The 20,337-nt window shown below is 40.8% G+C and overlaps 1 protein-coding gene across 6 annotated transcripts in view; it reads left to right on the forward strand.

Annotated features, from left to right (window-relative positions):
- The window catches only part of ANK3 (ankyrin 3), a 204,340-nt gene that overhangs the window by 64,422 nt on the left and 119,581 nt on the right, over positions 1-20,337 (forward strand). For 4 of the 6 annotated variants that reach the window (XM_027694110.1, XM_027694109.1, XM_027694108.1 and 1 more), the window contains exons 6-9: positions 1,578-1,763; positions 2,314-2,337; positions 3,553-3,651; positions 14,431-14,529. In XM_027694110.1, coding sequence (XP_027549911.1) covers positions 1,578-1,763; positions 2,314-2,337; positions 3,553-3,651; positions 14,431-14,529 — 408 coding nt within the window. The remainder of the gene's footprint in view (positions 1-1,577; positions 1,764-2,313; positions 2,338-3,552; positions 3,652-14,430; positions 14,530-20,337) is intronic. The other 2 variants (XM_027694111.1, XM_027694112.1) reach the window with 1 other exon arrangement.

Genomic DNA, 20,337 nt, shown 5'->3' on the forward strand with positions numbered 1-20,337 from the left:
CTGCAGGTACAGCATAGCTACATTGCCAGAGCCCTCTTGTGGGGATGCTCACGGAGGTTTCTTGGCCTTCAGAGCTGCGCAGCGTTTTTCACACCCCTCTGCTCACTGTCTGAGGCTGTGTGGTTGTTTGACTGCAGCCCAGAGCCCTGCCCCGCTGCTGGAGGATGGGGAGCTGGAGGCAGCTTGAAAGGTTGCTTAAATGAGGGGAAAAAAATTAAGGGAAAGCTTGTTAGGACTCAAAGAACTTCAGTGATTCCCCCTGCCCCCCTCCCGCTCCTCCCACCAGATTTTGAAAAGATGCTCTTTTTCAGAGCCTCTCGTTTTTCTCCTCCTAAATTGAAGTGTTATTTGTTTGGTAAGCTAGAGAGAGAAATTCCTTGTTGAAAACATTACTTTGCATTCTAAAAGTTAAAAAGTTACCACTTCAACTCTGCACCTTTGATACAGGGTGAGGATCTACATCCTTCTGGGTCACTGCTGCACTTCTGTTTCATACTTACACAGTTTCACTATGACAGCAGTAGTTGCAAAGCGAAAGAAGGTGTTTGTTTACTAAACTGTAATTAAGTTTGGTAATACAAGCTTTGGATATAGTCATTGAGAGACAAATGTAATAAATAAACATCCCAAGTAATTTGCCTTTGTGATTTTTTTGAGTGATTTAAGGGTATTGTGCAAAGCTGAAAGTGTCCCTGGATTGGAATGACAGTTAAATGTTTGGGAAGGAGCAAAATCTAAATGATAACTCTTTCATTCTTTAATTTCCTAAGAATCCATAAAAATAAAATTATAAGAGGATCCCTGACTGTACTTTTTATGTGTTTGAGGAATCTGCTCTGAAATCTGTTAAACAAAAACCTTCTATTTTCCAGGTTTCTTATTCTCCACCGATTTGGCTATTAGCTAACCTGAAGGAAATAATTTCTGTTTGTAAGAGGGTTGTCCATCACGTGTATTATAATTTTCATAAATGGAAATTGTAGTAAAACAACTGGTTTATTGGGAGAATGGGGTATTCATATTCAATTATCATATTTTAAATCCACATATAAAATATATCAGAGGATAAAGATCAAGTATTGTGGGATTTTTTCTTTGTTTTGGTTTGTTTGGGTGCTTTTTTCTAAAAAAAAAAATAAAATAGATAATTATCTATAGATGTGGAGGGAATGGATGATAATTTACTATGGAGACATCATTAACAATTTTAATTTTAATATTTCAGCTTTTTATACCTTTTGTATAATTAAACACTTCCATAAATAAGCATCTGTATAATTAACTGTTAATTTGTGAGTGATTTTGCTTTTTTTTTTCCTCAAGTCTCAGTCACGTTTGTTTGCTCATGTATTGTAATTTCATGTTAAGTCTGAAGTGCCAGAAAGGTGTTTTGAGCATTTGGAACCTACTTCACCAACACTTTACTCATTGTGGGCTAATTTTAATTTGCACCGTGTTACACTTGGCATTTGAATTTGAGCCAGTACTGTTAATTAATGCTGAGATCTCTTCCCTTCCCCTTCCCACCCCCTGGGAAGCTTGGAACCTGTGTTTATAGTCCCTGTTGTATGTTGCAGGATGGTTTCACACCTTTGGCAGTGGCTTTGCAGCAAGGTCACGACCAGGTGGTTTCGCTGCTGCTCGAAAACGATACGAAGGGAAAAGTGCGTCTGCCCGCCCTTCACATCGCTGCCCGCAAGGACGACACCAAGGCAGCGGCCCTGCTCCTGCAGAACGACCACAACGCTGATGTGGAGTCAAAGGTCAGTTGTAAGAAGGAAAAAGGTTTGAGGCTACAAGGTCCAGGCCACATGTATTACATCTGGTGAAGATCTCCCTCAGTGTGAAGCATTTTTGCTGCGGAGTTACACAACTTTCTTTTCTTAAGAATAACATCTGATTTGCTTCCTTTGCCTCTTTCTCCCCTGTTCTCTTTCTGTTTAAATCGGGGTTAATTTCTCTTGTAGAAACGTTGCAAATGGAAAATAATAAACAAAGTTTTGTTCGAATTATTCTCTTGGAAATGAAAGCCAGTCCCGCAGTGGTGGGCTATAGGTATTGTACAATTCAACCATTTGATTAGTTGTTTGTGCAGTTGCTACTTTAAGATCTTTGGTAAACATGTAACAATTAGCATTCAAGATACTTGCTCATTGAGCTTCCATTCCGTCGAGCTTCCTTTGTGTGCCAGTTGTGCTGCCATCTGAGCTGCCGTGCCACGTAGCAATCATGAAGCTTTCTGCATCCATGTCACCAGTGGTGAACTAACCGTTCATTTTTTCCCCCTCTTTGCTTCCAAATGTGTTAACCTAGATGATGGTGAATAGAACAACAGAGGTATATATAAATATATATATGCATCATCACTCCTTCATGACTTAGTGCTGCTGCATCATTTCTCCCTCCTTTCTGCATTGCCTTTTATAGGATAGACACCTGCTTTAGATGAAATGAAGTAGCATGTGCTAGAGAAGACTGTAGTTTAGATACCAGGGCTTTCTGCAGCTGAAACTAGGGTTTAAAAGTAAGAGCTAAGCATTCTTGGGAACCAACTGCCATCCTAAAAGAGCCATATTATGCAAGATGGAGTTTTCAGGGATTCTCATGGTGCATGTGTTTATCAGATGTGTTAAGAGCTGCAGACAACCCTGTCACATTGTGCATCCAGGTCTGATTCTAGGCTTCTGCATGACACTTACCTTGATGGTGTCAGCAAATAGAATGATCTGAGGGTGGTTTTATATCTGCAAAACTCCCAAAGCAAGGCAGTTGCAGCTAGCATGGCTTGCTAACAATTTAGAAATGCATCTAGTTCCCATAAGGTTTCATACTTTGCAGGATTGATGGAATTGCTGCATGTTTTAGCATTATTTTATAAGGAAGTAAAACTACTTAAATATGAAAATCAGTTGCTGAAGTAATTTTATCAGTAAAGCATCTTCTAATTAGGGTGGTAACTTGTGGTGTCTGAACATAACCCAGTGTGATTGCCCACAGTGGGAGACTGATCTTTATGGTACTAACCCTTGGAAAAAAAAGCCATATTAATAATTTAAAATAGTCTTTGATGTTATTTTCATTTGCATCTACTTTGAATTTATAAAAATCAGTTAGCAAATATCATTAAATGACTTGCATTTGAACTTCTGCAAAGAATCTCGAAGAGATTTAACTTGCAAGACTGACATAATACCAATAACTACATATTTCTACTTAGCAGTTAATTTCTTATAAAAGTCAGATCATTGCTTTAATACTCACATGTTTTGCTGTTGTTTTTCTGGAATAACTGAAAGTTTTATTCAGCTTCTCATCTTCTAGAATAATTATGTTAATTTTTTTCCCTCCTGCAGAGCAATATGATTTTATTTATATCTCTCTGAGATACTATAAATAAACATCAGTGAGTGAAAACTAGTACAGAATTGGAGTGGCAACTTGCAGCAGACTCGTATTACTAGCTTTTGTCAGTGATGTGCTACAAATTTTGGAGTAATACAGAAATATTTTTTAAAAGTATCTATTGGTTGTGTTTTGTTTTCTCTTTTTCAGAGCGGGTTCACTCCCCTCCACATAGCTGCTCACTATGGAAACATCAATGTAGCCACATTGCTGTTAAATCGGGGTGCTGCTGTGGACTTCACTGCAAGGGTGAGTGTGAGATCTTAATTATGCCTAGTTTGCCTAATCATCACTTTGCAGCAGCTTTTCCACAGAGGTGTGCAAAGGTATGTTGCTCTCACCAGCAAAGGGGCCTGATCTGACTGCACTTGTTCTGCTACCATAGTAAAGGGGGTTTCCCTGGGCTGCTGAACTGAACCTGAGCTCTAGTCCTCACCTTTGAAAACATCTGTTTTAATCAAAAGGAGCTGCTATTGTCATAGTTCCAGTATTGCTGGAACAAAGGTAGGCTGGGATTCAGTGATACAAAAGCTCCCATCCAGAGCTTTAAGGTATGGCAGGAGTGTTGTGTCCCTGTTGAATTCTCCTCACTGTGCAGTTGTTTCCAGTGACCATAAAGTGCAGGTGAATAAAGCATCTGTGCCTTCACTGCATATATGAGAGTCAGGTGATACATAATAAAGGAGATCTGAGACACTGGAGAGGTAGAAAATGAAATGAGATTTAGAAGTGGAGGGGAGTCAATAATGGGAGCTGTATGGCAGAAACCATGGTAGAGGGAGGGAATTAACCCTCCTGACCCTGTAAAGGGAGCACCAAAGCCAAGAGGCAGCCCAGGGAGTGACAGGGTAGTTCCTCCGATGGATCAAAAATTGTCAGGAGCCAGGAGTGAAATACTGTGGGCTTTCCCAGTGTCCCCTTGGTTCACTCTGGGCTGGTTGGGAGCAGCTGATGGTGGCTTCAGTTCTGCCTTCTTGCCTGTGGAGTGGGTCCATCCTCCCAGAGGCAGCTGGACTGCTCTGCAAGCTTGGGGCCCCAAAACCAGAACTGACCAAATAAATAAATCAATGATAACAACAAACCAACCAGCAAAACAAGACAAACTGAGGCTGCACAAAATCTGGCTTTCTAAACCTTACTAAAACAAAGCCAAGGAGGAAATGTGGTAGTGATCCCTGAGACTATAGGAAGATAAAATCAAGGGAACAAGAGTCATTCAAAGTGAAGGCAAATGCTGATGGAACAGTAAATAGGTATAAACTGACCACAAATTAATATTTTCTATAAATTTAGATATTTAATAGTAAATCATCATAATTAATATTATTTAATAGTTATTTCATAATTTATATTACATATAAGTAATGAGATTCTGGAGCAACTTTTCAATTAAATTAGAAAAAGCAAAAGAACACCAATTTATATTCAAGATGATATTAATGAAGGGATTTATGTCATATGGATAGTCCAGCAGCTCTTATACTATTGCTTAGAGCATTTGCACAGAGCAAAAAGTGAATTGCAGTATTTTTTTTAATTTAGATGGTTTGTATAGCTAAAAACTTGAATGCTTCTATAGTTAAGGAACATATTTACATGCACCAAAATGTTTATGACAAGCATTGCAAACCCATGAAAACAATAAAATAATATTGTGATTATTTAGCATAGAAACTACTATTTTACTTATACAACTTCTTATATTAAAAAAAAAACCCCAAAACAACAAACCCTGAACAGTTCTTTTTTAGAGACTATGATTAATAGGAGGAATTGGTGGAGGGTGTGATAGAGCAGGAATAGAAATTTTGAACAACACAGACCCAGAATTTTTTCTTTTAAGTGTAAGTAGGACTTCAGATGAAAAGTGTTGGTGCTGGCCACTCTTCATTCAACGTGGTGTTTTATGAATGAAGGTAAATCTCCAAAGCTAAGATACTGAACCAATACCTACTACTGCTGGTGAGAAAAGCACTAGCAGGTATTGGGTCAAACTGATAGCTGAGTATCAAAGGTAAGGATCAACTCTTATACATCCCCCACCCCCCTCAAATTATGTTTTTCAAATCACATTCATCACTAAATATATTTCATGGTTTTGGTGAGAGAGGTATCCCAGGTTAGATCCACATGAAGTTCACAAACTAAGAGCAAATTTGGGGGTTAGGGGTTCCTGGGAAGCTGCTGACTATGTGTGCTTTCCTTTCACTGATAATATTGACCTCTGATTTCCCAGTCCTTTAGCTGACCAAATTAGAGCATTAAGGCATTTCATACCATCATGAGCTTTGGCATTGAGTATTTGATAAGCTCTAATCACAGAAGCAAGGAAGACGAATGGGGTCTTAGGTCAATTCTTTCCCACTCAGAAACAAGATTAGGGATTAGCAGTGCTACTAAATTAGCAATTAGCAGCATTTAGTACCAGTACCACTAAATACCATCTGCCTGTGCTTGTTTTAATAAAATAATAAGTCTTAGGCTTCAGCAGCTCTGTTTTGGATTAGGGGCACTTATGGAGAGCACATCCAAAGTAATAAGGCCATTATTGCCTCCTCCTCAAGATCTAGACATTACAGGTTCTGCCTCCATTAGTTGTTACCATCAAAGAGAGGCAGAGTTCTGGGATAGCTGGGGAAGTGTGGATGCAGCGACAGCAGCCTGAAAGAGCAGTGGGCTGAGCTGTGACTCAGAGCACTGAGCGGCTTGTTTATGCTTGTGATACTGGGTGGGGGCATCCAGAAAGAGAGTACATCTCTGCTGTATGGTGGCTGGAAATCTAGGTAAAGTTGTTGTGACAGAAAGAATTGTAGCATAAATAACAGTAATATGGAGTTGAATTTTGTTCCTTAGTGCTTATCAGATTGCGGGTAATGAAAGCGCTGCACAGAAAGATGAGTTAGATTCTGGTAGAGCAGCAAATTTGTAGGCAAACAGAGCACCAGGAAAAGTTGTGTGCAAAGTACAGTTATCAGCACCAAGTAGCAAAACCCTTGCTTGATCCTTGATCACCCAAATTGCAAAACAGGTACTAAAAATGACCCATATCAGCCTGCTCATTGCCACCTCCTTGCCTCTCATTTTCATTTCTGTAAGCACTATCCATGGTGTGCTGTCTCCTCACTGGAGCAAAGGCCTTTATTTGAGTTGTTGACAATGTGAGATGAGCAACAGAGAAAAGAAATGGAAGGGCTGTAACCCAACAAAAATCATACCATGTGTAGGTACAGTAGCTTTCTTTCACAAAAAGCAAACTTTAAGATGGGCGTGTCAAATGCACTTGGTGTTTTTGCAAACCACCAACCATTTTTCTTTTGTTCTTGTTAAATAAATGCAAATCAACATTATCTCTTGATTTGTGTTTAAACTGTTTAGGAAAGTAGGAATTCTGTGGAGAGATTTGAACAAGAGGAGAGGATTGTGGTAATGGAAGATGCTTGTGTGAAGGGCAATGTTAAGCCAAAAGTGTGAGGGCAGGATAAATAGCCAGCTCCCACCATCGGTATAGTCAAGGTGGGAAGGGTCGAGAAAAGGTGAATGGATATGTAGGATGAAAGCAGAACTCTGAGCCTTAAGGCCAAGGGCAAGTGTGGTAAAAAGAAGAGCTGGTGCAAGGATGTAAGAAAAGGGAGGGCAGACCCATGGCAAAGATCTCTTCAGCTGCTACTTTCAGTGTGTTTCTGAGAGGCCAGAGGGAAGAAAGAGATTCCAGCAGTGATGGCAGGGAAAGACATGAGCTTGATGATGACTCTCAGTGTGTGGGCAGGAGGCGAGCAGTGGTGCTGTACTGTAAGTAAATGATGTCCCCAGTGATATCCGGTAGCAGCTGCTTCCCTCACCCCACCAGTGTACACCTGCCTGCCTCCCAGCTGTCATATATTCCCTTGTTCCCTTCTTTCACTGCCACTGGGAAAATAGGCATAGCTCCAGGAGCTCTTACAGGTGTTACAGTGCCTGCCAGCCTGTGTACCTGCTGACTGTAGGGGCTGGGAGGGTTGGAAATGTACCTACTTTTACAGGTTTGCACTCTTGCAGCCAAGTGACTGATGTCATGTCAGCTCTTCCATTGAACTGCGTTAGCACCTCTGTGTCTGTGCTTTCTTCTCTTGCCTTGCTGCAAGTGCAGGGAAGATGGCACAACAAAATTCCCATTGGAATGGATGGAAATCATTTCAGTACATCAGCTTGTGATGCCCTTTATTCTACCTATAAACAAGGAAGCAGCTCCAAGAACCTTCCTAACCTCATTCCAAGTGAAACAAGATCTCCTTATTCTGCTGGATGTTTGCCATTTTGTAATGAAGGGAAAACACTCATTCCAAATTGCTTGACTTCTTGGGCTCAAACTCAGCAAAAAACCTATCACAATTACTGGCAAGGTAACAGACATTTTATGTCTATTCATCATCCTTTTTCTCTAGTATATTTTCACGTCTGGCTGTGCTGCTTTGAAATGTTTCAAAGCTTAGGAAATCCCTTCATTGCATCAACATATTTCCCTCTTGCTTAACTGGGAAGCAATCACACATGGGCTAAAGAAATGGAGGAGGAGAATAAAGGGTAACTGAGAGTGCAGTCAGCCTCCTCTTTTAGCCAGATTAACATATAAGTGCAGTCACTACTTGTGTTTTGAATGATTGCAGCAATTCCAGGCACCATTCTCTTAGCTGACTTGACTTTGGAGAAATCCTGTGCAGGAAAGTTCTTTTGCTATAAATCAGAGCTCTGTGGAGTGCCTGCCCTTTCCCGTTCAGGCCTTGCTTGGGCATTCCCAGGAGCAGTGCCCAGGGAGGGCAGGCAGTTGTATCTGCTGGGATAGGGATGTGTGTCCAGACAGCCCTGTGCTAATTTAGCAACAAGGATGTGCAAATTGGCGTTTCTCCAAGGCTGCTATGCCAACCACTGAGGTGAGGAAGGTGCTTTGAATAAACTATTTTCTGGAAATTACAATTAGGAAAAAGTTATCTTCTGGGGGTTCACTGAGTCTTCAGATATCGTTCTTCTGAGATGATCTTCCAGTGAAAAGATCTGTTTAGCCCAGGTGAGGAAACACCTTTGATGCTCCACCTGTTTCTGAGGAGCACAGCAGTTAGTAAGGAAGGAAGGAATTCTTTGAAACTTCCAGAGCAACAGCTGAATGAAACCTCTGTGACCTCCCCATCCACTCTGTACTTGAGCAAGTCAGAAGACTGAGGTAGCCAGGAAATCCTCTATGTGAAAGAGACCTCTCCCCATATCTTTCTTGACAAAGCAAACAGGAGCTAGTCACTGTGCCATAAGACTGCATCCAACTCTGTGAGTAGCCTTCCTGATACACAGCACTCCTTATTCTGGAGGAGATCTCAGTTCCACCGGGAGCAGGCTTTCCCTGCAGAAAGTTTGCTTACTGGAAGGTTGAGAAAGGATTTGGTAATTTTTGAGGGTAGTGTGAGGACAACATACATTAATGATGACCCTGAGGCTGAGAAGCAGAACACCATTAGCCCATCAAAAAGAGCAGGCAATATCTAAGTGACAGTGGCAGAAGAGAAAAACATTTCCCCGGTGGTAGTTTGCCATAACAGCTCCTTGCTATAGTCTTCCTTCTTTTCTTCCAGGATTCATTTTATGCATCTCAACCCTGAAGAAAGTTAAGTATAGCATACAAGAACTATAATAGCACAGTATTAAGACTTATTGCCATTAAGTAGAGGAGGAAGAAAGCTGAAAATTATGCACTCTTGCCAGGTTTCCTGGAAAGCATCTGATTGTCTGTTTTTATCTTTGATTTCTGAAACTTCTATAGAAGCCTCAGTGATCACAGTAACTGCTGCTAGAACATAAGACTTTTCTCTGCAAGGATTCTGCTGTGTTGTGTCTCCAACTCTGAGTTTCAGAAAAATGCAGGAGAGAAGTATGAAAGTTTTCATATAAAACATGTTGGTATGGTTGCATACGGCAGTCTTCAAATGCACAGTATAATCTTCCCATACCTCCAGGATCTGGTAATAATGGTGGTAATATCTATGCAGTGGTGTTGCTGACAGTTCCAGTATGCAACAACGAGCAACCAACATTATGCTCTTTTCTTAAGAACCCCTAATGATGAGGGATTTTCCAGACTGCATAGGAAATTTCTGCTTTAGCAGTCTGGCTATTTTCAGCTTCTATTTTATTCACACATTCTGTGTCAATATTAAGCTCTTCCTAGAGTCTGCTGTCAGTTGAGAATTGAAAAGGACTATCTTAGTAAATTCCAAGTTCATCTGAACATTTTGGTAAGAAACTGTTTGGGTTTGGTTTGTTTTAAATCAAGAAAGTAAAATTTGAAATCAAATAAGTGTAATTTTCTCAATAAAACTACCCTCCACCGAGGGGCTGGGAGGAGAGCTCAGAAGTGGATGTAAGTTCTCTAATTGGTAGCAAGGAGAAATACCAAGTCCCTGTGACATTGGCAATGAATCTTCACAGTCCTCACATGATCTGCTGCTCACTCAGCATTTAAATCAATGCAGCACATGACTAGGAAAGGTTTTCCCTTTTATCGTGTGCCTTCCTTTAAAGGTACATTTCACAGCTCAGTATGATACTGTAAGGGCAAACATTTACTTTTCTCAGTGAACATTAACATTCTTATGCTTATAAAATCAGACTGTCTGATGGGAGAAAGAGGCCATCCCATAGGACAGCATAGCATAACAGCAACCAGGGGGAATTCCTCATTTTCTAAGTGCATTAAAATATGATTATATAAGATGTGCTGTGTTTGCACTCTGCCAATTTTAACTTTTTCCCTGTTTTTTTCCTGACTTCCTAACCGTTCGTGTTGCTAATTTGTAATAGTAAGGAGTAATTCTGACTGCAGTGGTGAACTGTGATGGATAACACCACGTGTCAGAGGGGAGCTGATCTCATTTCAGATGGGAAATGTACGTAGCTTATTGCTCAGCACAAGATAACTCGAAGTTTTTTGAATTTTCCTGTGAAGCTGTAGATAGAGAGCTGCAGCTGGAAGGACTTAGTGTTTTCTCTGATCAGGCACAAGCAAAAGCCACTGGATGTACAAGCAGGTCACTCCTCACCCATCGTATTTGTGGATGTTGTGAGGCTCCAAAGGAAGGCAAAGGCCCTGTGTGAGGGGGTGGTGGGCTGCAGCAGGCAGTGGATAGAGACAAAGGGAAAACCACCACCCACAGTGTTATCAGGTGTAGAAAAAAATTGCACACGTCTAATCCATCACGTTTTGAGCTATGCGGAGTTTCAGAGCACTTAAAATCACGTGCCCCAGCAAATCTGCCAAGAAGGAGATGTTCTAGTTGATAATCCTATGAGCATTTATTGCACAGTTTTAGGTCGCTATTCTCACAAGTTCTACTTTGTATTCCCTGTAGAATTTGTTCTCAAGTCAAATGGCAAGTTGGATCTCAGGGGTCTGCCTGAGACATTAATCCAGCATTTGATATTTCAGCAGCGAGGGCAAGCAGCACTCCAGCAGACATTCTAGTTCTGAACCACATCTTTTAATGGCAACTTTTTGGAGGCATTTCAGCTTTATTACCACAGGAAAACATCTTCAAAAGTTTCCTGATTTACTATTCTATCTTAAGAACAAAGGGAGAAATTTACAGAAGATCAGACAGATAAAAATAGACTGAAAAGACAGCAGATGCTGTTGATACACTGAAGAATTCAGAACATTACATTTGATGGCTATTTTGTTTGCTGATACCACAGTTTTAGTGCTAATAACCTACACTGAAGTTGCACATATTATGAAGATATTTTTATCTCTAGTTTTTTGTGATAAATACAAATAACTCAATTTTGAGTTGTTTGTTTTGTTTTGTCATCAAAAAAAATTAATGACAATGTCATCTGAGGTTTATTCATTTCTCAGTTCATGTTCTTAATTGTTGGGTGGAAAGGACCACATGAAACCTCTAGCTTTAATTCTTTAAGACTTGACAAAACACAGTATTGACCAAAGACAAGCTGCATGACCTATCAGTGTGCAATTATTCAAGCATTCACATAATACATCTCTTCATCTGTGAGGAGTCAGAACTCAGCCAGCAGAATTATTACTTTATATTCTTTGCTACCAGTAAAAGCTCAAATAGCAAAATGGCAAAATTAAATTCTGAATAGAGACTTGCACCCTCGCTTTTTTTTTCTTCATTTCCTCACAGTGTTTTCCTGAGATGTTAGGGATAAAAAAGGCTAAATACATTTTTAATTCTTTGTCTCTTAATTCTTTTTCTGAACTGTCTGAACAGGTTAATAAAGTACTACAAAAACTGTAACCCTCTTCCAAGGGAATGAGTGCTGTAGTGCTTTTTTCCTAGAAAAGAGTAGCTGTTTGTTCATCCATAAGGACAGATATTACAGTGGACATACAGAGTTTAATTTGCTTGATTTCTCCTGCTCCATTAGTTATTTCAGAGTAGCTGTGTGTGGTTGGTGTTCCTAACAAACTGTTTCTAAAGTGATCACATCCTTTCTTCATCCCTCTCTTTGTAATGTGAACTTGCTGACTATTTTCAACCAAATGTAACTCCAGGTTTCAAGATCTAGAGATATTAAATTTATGTTTTTCATCAAGACAGGTGATCAAATAGAGCAAAGATTAATTTGCTTAGCTCTCCAGCTTGCAAAGTGAGCTCAGTCCTTACTCAGTGCTGGAATATTTCCCCATGTTTCCAGCCAGGGTGATCACTCCTCTCAGAAGCTGAGAGAGAATTATACTGTCCTAACAATTTTGATACTAAGCAGAAATATGAAGGTTATTTGAAGAAGACTCCTTTTTGAACATGAAAGTGGGTATTTTTATTTTTTTTTCCCCTGTTGCAAACAAACAGTGTGACCTAAACATTAATTGCTAAGTGGAAGTCATCTCTTTTGGAGATGAGATGTGTATGTGCCAGCACTCATCCATCTACTCCAGAATCGACTCTCCTTCGTTTAAGGCAACAGGAGCTTTGAACAACTAGACTGGCAAATAATTAGATCCAAAGTGCTCATTCTTATATGGTTATACCCTCCCCTGTGCTGCACTAGATTTAGCTTAGTGTCAAGATGAATGAGAACCAGACTTCTAATAGGTATTTGTCCTACCTTTTGTAATGCTGTCCCTTCCTCCTCAATTTCTTTCTTGAAGCTTAGATAAGCCTTTTGTTCTAGTCTGTGAGTGAAGCAGTAAATTATTAGTACTAAAATATTTTGATATATTAATATGGCACTAGGGTCTATTAGGCTGAGTTAACCTCTTTGCCCATCAACCCCAGCAAGTGGAAAAAGGTGTTCCTTCAGTATAAATTACCTGCAGTATCTTATACTTGAAGACACGAAAGTTATTTCCTTTACTGTTTTTTTTCCTCAGGAAAGTAGAATTCATCTCTGTCTCCCTCTGACCTCAGTAACATCTTTCCTCCCGGGAAGAGAAAAAGCCCAGAAAGTATCTCTGCATAATTGCTTTTCTCCTCTCTTTTTTTGTCCTCTTTGTGGCTGATACAGTAATATAGTGACCCCATATTATAATCAATGTCAACTCCTAGTCAAATGGAATTAATTCTTTTTTTCAAAACCAATTCAAAAAATAGAAGTTAAGCAATCACAGGTTTGCCTCCCTGGAAGGACTAGGCAGGGTGCAATTTTTGTGTAATGTGCTAAGCATCTTTTTGTTTTACTTTGTTTTTTTTAAAGAAATGAGAAGCTACACTGGAACAGCCATCACTTTGATGCTCTAATGATCATTACTGTTGTAGAAAGAATCTCTGTCATTTAATCTTGCTAACATGTCTTTTACCTCTGTAATAATATTAATTAGTACATTTTAGTTGGTGAGTTAGGTCCATAGTGAAATTTTGTGTAAATGAAAATGTAGCAGCTGGATTAGGAACTTGGAGATATGATTGAGCTGTGAGTCAGCTTGTCATATCTGATTTTTTTTCGGTGCTGGTTTTCTGTCTCTCAGCTCCCCTGCAGTTTTGAGGAAGCAGTATCAAACAGTCTGTTAGCCAGGTAAGACACCTGTACCTCTCCCCAGCTATTCAGGTGCCTTTCTGACTCAGTCAGCCCTAGGACACACACTCACAACAATGTACTGCTTCCTGCTCGGTCACAGGGAAGCTGGTTTTACGCAGCCAGCTGTTTGTGCTGCCCCTGAACACACAGAAACATGTTCTTCACAATTCTGTTTGTCCTCATACAGTGGCTGCACGCTCTATTTAAATCCTTTTATTTTTTACTTGGCTCCATATGATCAAGTATATACAGGATGTGGCCTTCATACGCCACGAGATGAAGGATTCATCAGAGCATGAAGAAACGTCCCGGCTACATCTTGTTAAAGAAGTGCCTTTGTGTGCGCACGCGTTGGTTATGTAACTGCCCTGGATGTGCAGCAGCCCTGCCTGCTGCTGGCCAGCCAGGCGCCACTCAGGGAAGCAAATACACTTCTTTACAGTCTCAGTTGAAGTACAGCATTACATCCATCAGAGGGACAAATTGAGTAGGCGAAATTAATGATGGAGCTGAAACAAAGGTGCTTGCGAGGCTTCCAGAGTTTGCTGGTAGTGTTCAGAAATAAAATAGCGCTGGCATCTCGCTGCTTTTGAATTAGCTCTACGGATGTAATGGTTTTATTTATTCGCTATGGCTTCTACAAGGCCACTGAAGTTGTGAGGTGTGTATCCTTATCACTACATGCTCAGAAGCAATCATAGCTGGATTAAATTGCTAGGATGCAGTCAGTAGAAATGCCTAATTTTAACCCTTATGCCAAAGCTGAGGCCTGAGGCACAACCATGTCATCGTATAACTCTAACCACAACTTGGTTGTTTGTCTTCACAATGTGCAAGTCAAGGGATCAGGCCCGTAATTCACATGTGCAGTTAAACACAGCTTCCCTTTGCTTTCAGGCTCTCAGGGAAACAAACTGTGTTACGCTGTAGCAAATTGGGCATAATTCATTCTGTGAGCAAACCAAACACGGAATTAATGAAAGAAGAACATATGCATATTTATTTTCATGTTGTTTTCTTCCACAGAATGATATCACACCGTTGCACGTTGCATCAAAAAGGGGCAACGCAAATATGGTCAAACTCCTACTTGATCGAGGAGCTAAAATTGATGCCAAAACAAGGGTAAGCTGAAGTGTGAATGCTGTGAGTGACTGCATGGAACTATTGCCTCTGACCTGTTTGTTGCTGTAGAGCTTAAATCATTCATCTTCCTGGCAGGCTACTACAGCTGCACTGCATTTATTTTTTATGAAATGGTTGCAGTAGGATGCTTACATTTTGCATCTCTTAAAGCAGTGTGAGAAACACCATGTATATGGCAGAGCTCAGAACCAACCGTTTTTCATGTTCTCTGTACAGCATTTAATTAGGAACTGCTTCTAGCTACTTGGGGGTGGAGGTGATTGTATAGGAAAATGCTAAAAGACAAGAATTCAACTAAGATATTTCTGAATTTGTATGCTAACAGGGTAACTTTGAAGTGCAGTGTGTGTTTGCCTTTCACTATCCACAGGGCAGTGTCACAGAACAGTGTGGCTGATGAGTCTCATGCAGCTCAGCCTGTGTGTGACGGGGTGCTTTGCTGCTGGCTGGGACTTGTCAGCGAGTGTGTCGGGCGTGGGGATGGTTTCCATCAGGTTGACACCTAACTCTACCCCCTGAATGACTTAGAAACGCAATGCATATGGTTATACCTAAGTGCTGTAGTTAAAACCCAACCAAACCGGGGATATTTGATTTAATTACTCAGTGGAAAGAAAAAAAAAAAAGGAAAAAATTCAACTGTTTGGAAGAAAACCTAGAACTGTGGTGCTGTGGGCTCTCATGGCAGTCTTTGCAACACACTCCTGTGTGTGAGAGGTAACTCTCAAAAGCTGTCACTAATTTTTTGACAATTGTCATTTTCTTGAAATACTAGGTTATCACCTATCTCTCTTCCATTTTTAATTAATCTGTATAATTTCCGCCACAATCATTCTAAACAAATGAAATTAATAACCTAAGAATAGTTCTTTCTCCAGTTATTCCTGTATCCACAGGTTTCTGTTTGGTTTTCCAGTGTTTCAGCAGTCTCTGAGATTTCCTGCAGGGCTTGTTAGGAACATTCGTATTTTTTATTTCTGTGGGAAATTCAGAAACTGGATCAATTTATTTTGCCATTTATTCATTCTCTCCACATGTTTTTCTTTAGTTCTTCTTCTCTTTGACCTTTAGTCGCTGATGATTTATTCATAAATTTTTTTTTCCTAATTGGGGAACATGGAAGCAATGACTTTTCATGGATAATACAAACAGTGGGTATAATTTCTGGACTAAAGTATCATCTTCCTACGTGCCACATGGGGGTTGCCAGGCTGAGGGGCGTGAGCCTACGATATGGCAGGAAGGGCCACGTGTGACAGATGTGCATTTGGTCAGAGTGGGGAGAAGGAGATGTGCAAGAGACTGTGTGTTTCCTCTCTACAAGCATTTGTGTGGCCCGCTGCAGCCAAAACATTGGGGACCACTACTTTAGATAGCTGGGAGTCCAGCTTGCTCTTTTCTTTTAGTTAGGAAAATTCGTGATCTGCTTCATTTCCTGTATCACAGGCTCCAGGGTCAGACACTGGGATAGTTTATGTAACTAAAAATACAATCTGGGACGGAAACAGGATCTAGGAAGAGGGCAGAAGCATTAACAGCTCCTGAGTCTGGCAGAGCTTCCCAGTGAGGCAAAAGGCAGTGGATGACTGGTTTGTTTTTTCTGGCTTCCCCCAGACTGCCTGTTTCCCCAGACACCCGTCCTTTCCATCAGTCAGAAGGGATTTGCGTAACTTCTGCTGCTTGTGCTGTACGTGTGTCACTCACCGGTGCCCTCTCTGGCGTTACCAGAGGCATCACTTTCTGGCAGTCAGTGAGTAAGTGGAAGTTCTGCTCCCGGCGGCACTGACTCATCCTGGCGAGGGTTTGCCAGGCTGTGGTCTGGGCGCCTGTGCCTCTGCCAAGGAGGCTCAGGGAGCCCAGCAGGCACTGCACGGCTGGGAACAGGGAATGGCATCGCTGGAGTACATCAGGAGGGATTTAGAAATCAATAGGAGAAGCAGTAGAAGGCTGAGGGTAATGCGGTGCTGGATGAAAAAGGGCATTGTTTCATAAGTGTCTGCCTAGTTCTCATATTCAAGAGCAAAGATTAATTGCTGTGAGCAGTTACAACATATGTTCCTGCTAAATCTCTCTTGTTATTCCTACCTGACCCAGTGCTGTTTTTCAAAGCTGAACAATTAAGATATGTCAACTTTGTAGTCATTTCATTTTTTAATGCAACATCCTTCTTTTCAATGTCCCAGATATAGAGTGGCCTTACAAAATCACAGGATGACAAAAGCTTCAGCCATATCCTTTTGCAAGAGCATCACCACTACTGAATGTATTGAAAGGCAAAGAACAGCCAAGGCTGTCTTTTCTGATACGTGTATCAAGTCATGCTTATCAGCTGGATGCCCAGGCAGAGCCCAGCCTTGAGTGTTCTGCGAGGGGCAGATGCTGAATGCACACACAGCTTGATAAACGGGTGGGATTTGCATGTGAAAATAAGTGAGCCTCCTATTACCAGATTTATAAGTGTGAGACCTTTCTTTCTTTTTTCTCCTATTTTTTAAGAGAGGAGCAGAATTATTTTTTTATATGAAATAGATTTTGTCTTGGACACCAGGGTATTATTTGATGCAAGTGTTGATTATGGAAGACAAACTGACTCCTTACAGGTGAATGGCAAAGGTTCTGTATCTGTATGAAAGGACAAGAAAATTTTGAAATTGCTGTTTTTTATTGCTCAGGGGCAGAAGTTCTTAGGCCTTTGTTTCTCCTGTTTCAGGTCTCTAATTCACCTTTAAATGAGTATGCAGAACGTACTGTTTTGTGTTGTTGACCAAATACTAACAGGGCCAGGATTTGCTACTCTGACTCTTAGATGGGACAGATTTAGCTATTCAACTGACATTTTGTGGTCTGTTCCTGCAATCCATTCTCTCTATGGGATACTGGAATACACTGCACATGTTGTCTATTTTTATTTTTCACAAACATAATTATTTTATAGATAAATTCACATAAAGCCTTTCCCGAGTAATACATAAGCTGAGGTAATGATTTCTTTTCCTTAGTCATTTCCATGAGCATTTGCGTTTGCTGCTGACAGATGGTCTTGGAAATTATAGTGCTGAAGTACTGCACAAAAGGTTAACGTGAAGGGCTAAATCCTTATCCTGTTTAAATTATTGGAAAAGGCATCCATGAGCTCCCACTTTCTCTGTATTCATTAGGACCATAAATATACACCTGGAAACTATAATTGGGAGTTGAAATAATGTGTGAGCATATGTGGTTATTTCCAAAAAAGATCTCACAACTATTTTGAGACTCAGACATCCTTTTTTTCTTTTTTTTTCCATTTTAGTTCACACTTAAGAGTTGCATTGTTTATTTTCACCAGCTCTTTATCTTCCCTGTGTCCTTTTTTTATGTGTGAGATATCTAGCAACTGGTACTCGGGGTTTGGTACTGAATTCTTAAGGGTGCTCCTCAAGAACTATGTGCTGCCAGGACAGCTTTAATCATTCTGGTTTTTAACTTAACATTCCGAGCAAAGAACTAGTAATGCCTCATGTAACATGTTTACTGAATGTTGCCCTAATTATGTTTTCTCTGTCTTCCAGAAAAGACTTTAAAAAATAAAATTTAATTAGAGAGGTTGATTAAATTAACTTGATTTGCTTTGGCTGTTTAATACTGTATATGCCAAAGTGAATTTGTGTCTGAAGCAGGCAGCAAGCAAGTTTTAGCCTGGATTAACAATAAGTGTTTATAATCTTCATTCTACTGATTTTGCATCTAAATAACAGGCCAGCACTCATATCTGCATGAAAACATGTGGGATATGCTCTTTGAAGATGCATCAGATCACACATAAGCTGCTTCAGAAAAGCCACGTGTATTAAGATATAACTACAATAGCACTGCCTTGGCACTCTGAGTGCATTTTGCGTGTGCAGGGAGAGCAAACCTTGTTCGTTGCCCTTTTGCACAGAAGGGGCTGTTTGCAGCAAGCCAATGAAGTGAAGAATTCAGGAGACTTGGAGCATGGAGGGGCTGTGAGAGACAGATCCCTGCTGGGCTGAAGAGCATCCACTGAGTCACTAAGCAGTGCTGGGGATGATAAACCCTGGAGGCAGCAGTAATTGCTCCCCTGGGGAAGCGTGCCTGCTACCTCTGGCTCAGGGGAGAGGAGCACCTGCCACACTCCTGCCAAGGCCATGGACAGGCTCTGGGATTTGGCTCGAACTCTGACAAGCTCTTCCTGACTATTTATATCTCAGTATTTTACTGGGTGTTGTGTTTCATCACTCTAATGCTGGGTTAGAACCTGGTGCTCGCTGATGGTACTGAGCCCACCATGGCTTTGGGGTGCAGCCTGGGGAATGTCATTATGCAAGGGAAATCCTGGGAGAGCAGTGACAGGGAAGAGGTAGAGGTAGCTGGGGAGCACGGGGAGGCTGATCTGTGCTCTTCAGGGGTCCCTTAAAGCCACATGTGGTGGTGGGGAAACGCTGCAGCAGAGGGGCTCCACTGCTTGCACCAGGCTCTGCTAACCTCAAGCCAGTTTTGACCCCAGTGTTAACAAGATCAGGGAGCTGCACAGGTGTCTGAGTCTCAACAGGGACCAGAAACCATGCTTAGATCTCATTTATTTGTGCGTGTCTATGTTTGAAATAAAAGCTAAAGAAGGCAGCAGCCCCAGAGATGTGAATGCAATGCTAATGGGAGGCTTGTGCCTAAGCAGAACTCCTCCTATTGTCCTCCTGGCTTTGCTGGATCTACTCTCAGGCTCTCTGGAGGGATAGATAATACAGATGATATGATTTATCATGTCAGTGCATACTTAGAGAGTCCTTAATCTGCAGATTATTGTCATAATCGTTTGTAATGGTTTTTCTGAGCCATTGCAGGCTACCATAGTAAGGCAAGTTTGCTTCCTAATACATGTAATATATTTTTTGCTTCAATAGTATAGTCTATGTGAACAGTAAATAAGCAACTAGAAAATCTCCTGACAAAATCAGTGAAATCTTGCTGAGCTTAGAGCAGTCTCTTTTAATCTCAGATTCTCGATTTTTAAACAAAAATCTTTGTGATCTGTGTTTCAGGCTGCCTCTGCATGTTTCTTTACCTGCTTGTGTCATGCAGCAATTAAGTAAACCAGTGAATAGACAGTGTCTTTTCAAACTACAAAAAAAAAAATCTCTGCAGCTAAATTATCTGTCTTGGAGTGTATTTGCTCTTTGCAGTGGGAGTTCCTGACATCATGTTAACAATAGCTATAGATCAGCTGCTCCAACAAGCACCTACATGCATTGTAATGTTGTGTCACGCCATGTGATGCATCTGGTGGTAGTGACTATTGTGTGGACCAGAATGAGCTCCAGCTGGCCAAGCATGACTGTGCCTACTCCTGAGCCACAGAAACCTTGTGAGCCATAGATACCCTCAGAGGGCTGGGACACTGGGAGCACTGAAGTAGTTTTTAAGGGTCTAGACTCGTACATGAAGATGATCAAATGTGTCTTGTTCTCTGTGAGCATGGTATGTACAACCCATGCTATGTTGGTGAAATGAGCTGGGGAGGCATTAAATCTGGAAAATGTTCTCTACCTTATTTTCTGTGCCTGATCTCCTTGAGTGTCTACCTTTGATGTGCCTGGAGAATGTGATAATTATAGGAAGTAAAAAGAATGAACAGTCTAATGCTGTGTGATGACAATCCAACGTACATGATGATCTTCAGCTCCTGCCTACAGGTCTCTAGTTATCTAACCTTGCTGCATTTTATTTTCTTTCCCATACCAGTTTTTTATGTAGGTGATATTTTTATATTATTGTGTCTGCTCAGTACCT

The sequence above is a fragment of the Neopelma chrysocephalum genome, unplaced genomic scaffold (assembly GCF_003984885.1).
Source record: "Neopelma chrysocephalum unplaced genomic scaffold, ASM398488v2 Primary Assembly neopelma1_96, whole genome shotgun sequence".
NCBI classification, from domain to species: domain Eukaryota; kingdom Metazoa; phylum Chordata; class Aves; order Passeriformes; family Pipridae; genus Neopelma; species Neopelma chrysocephalum.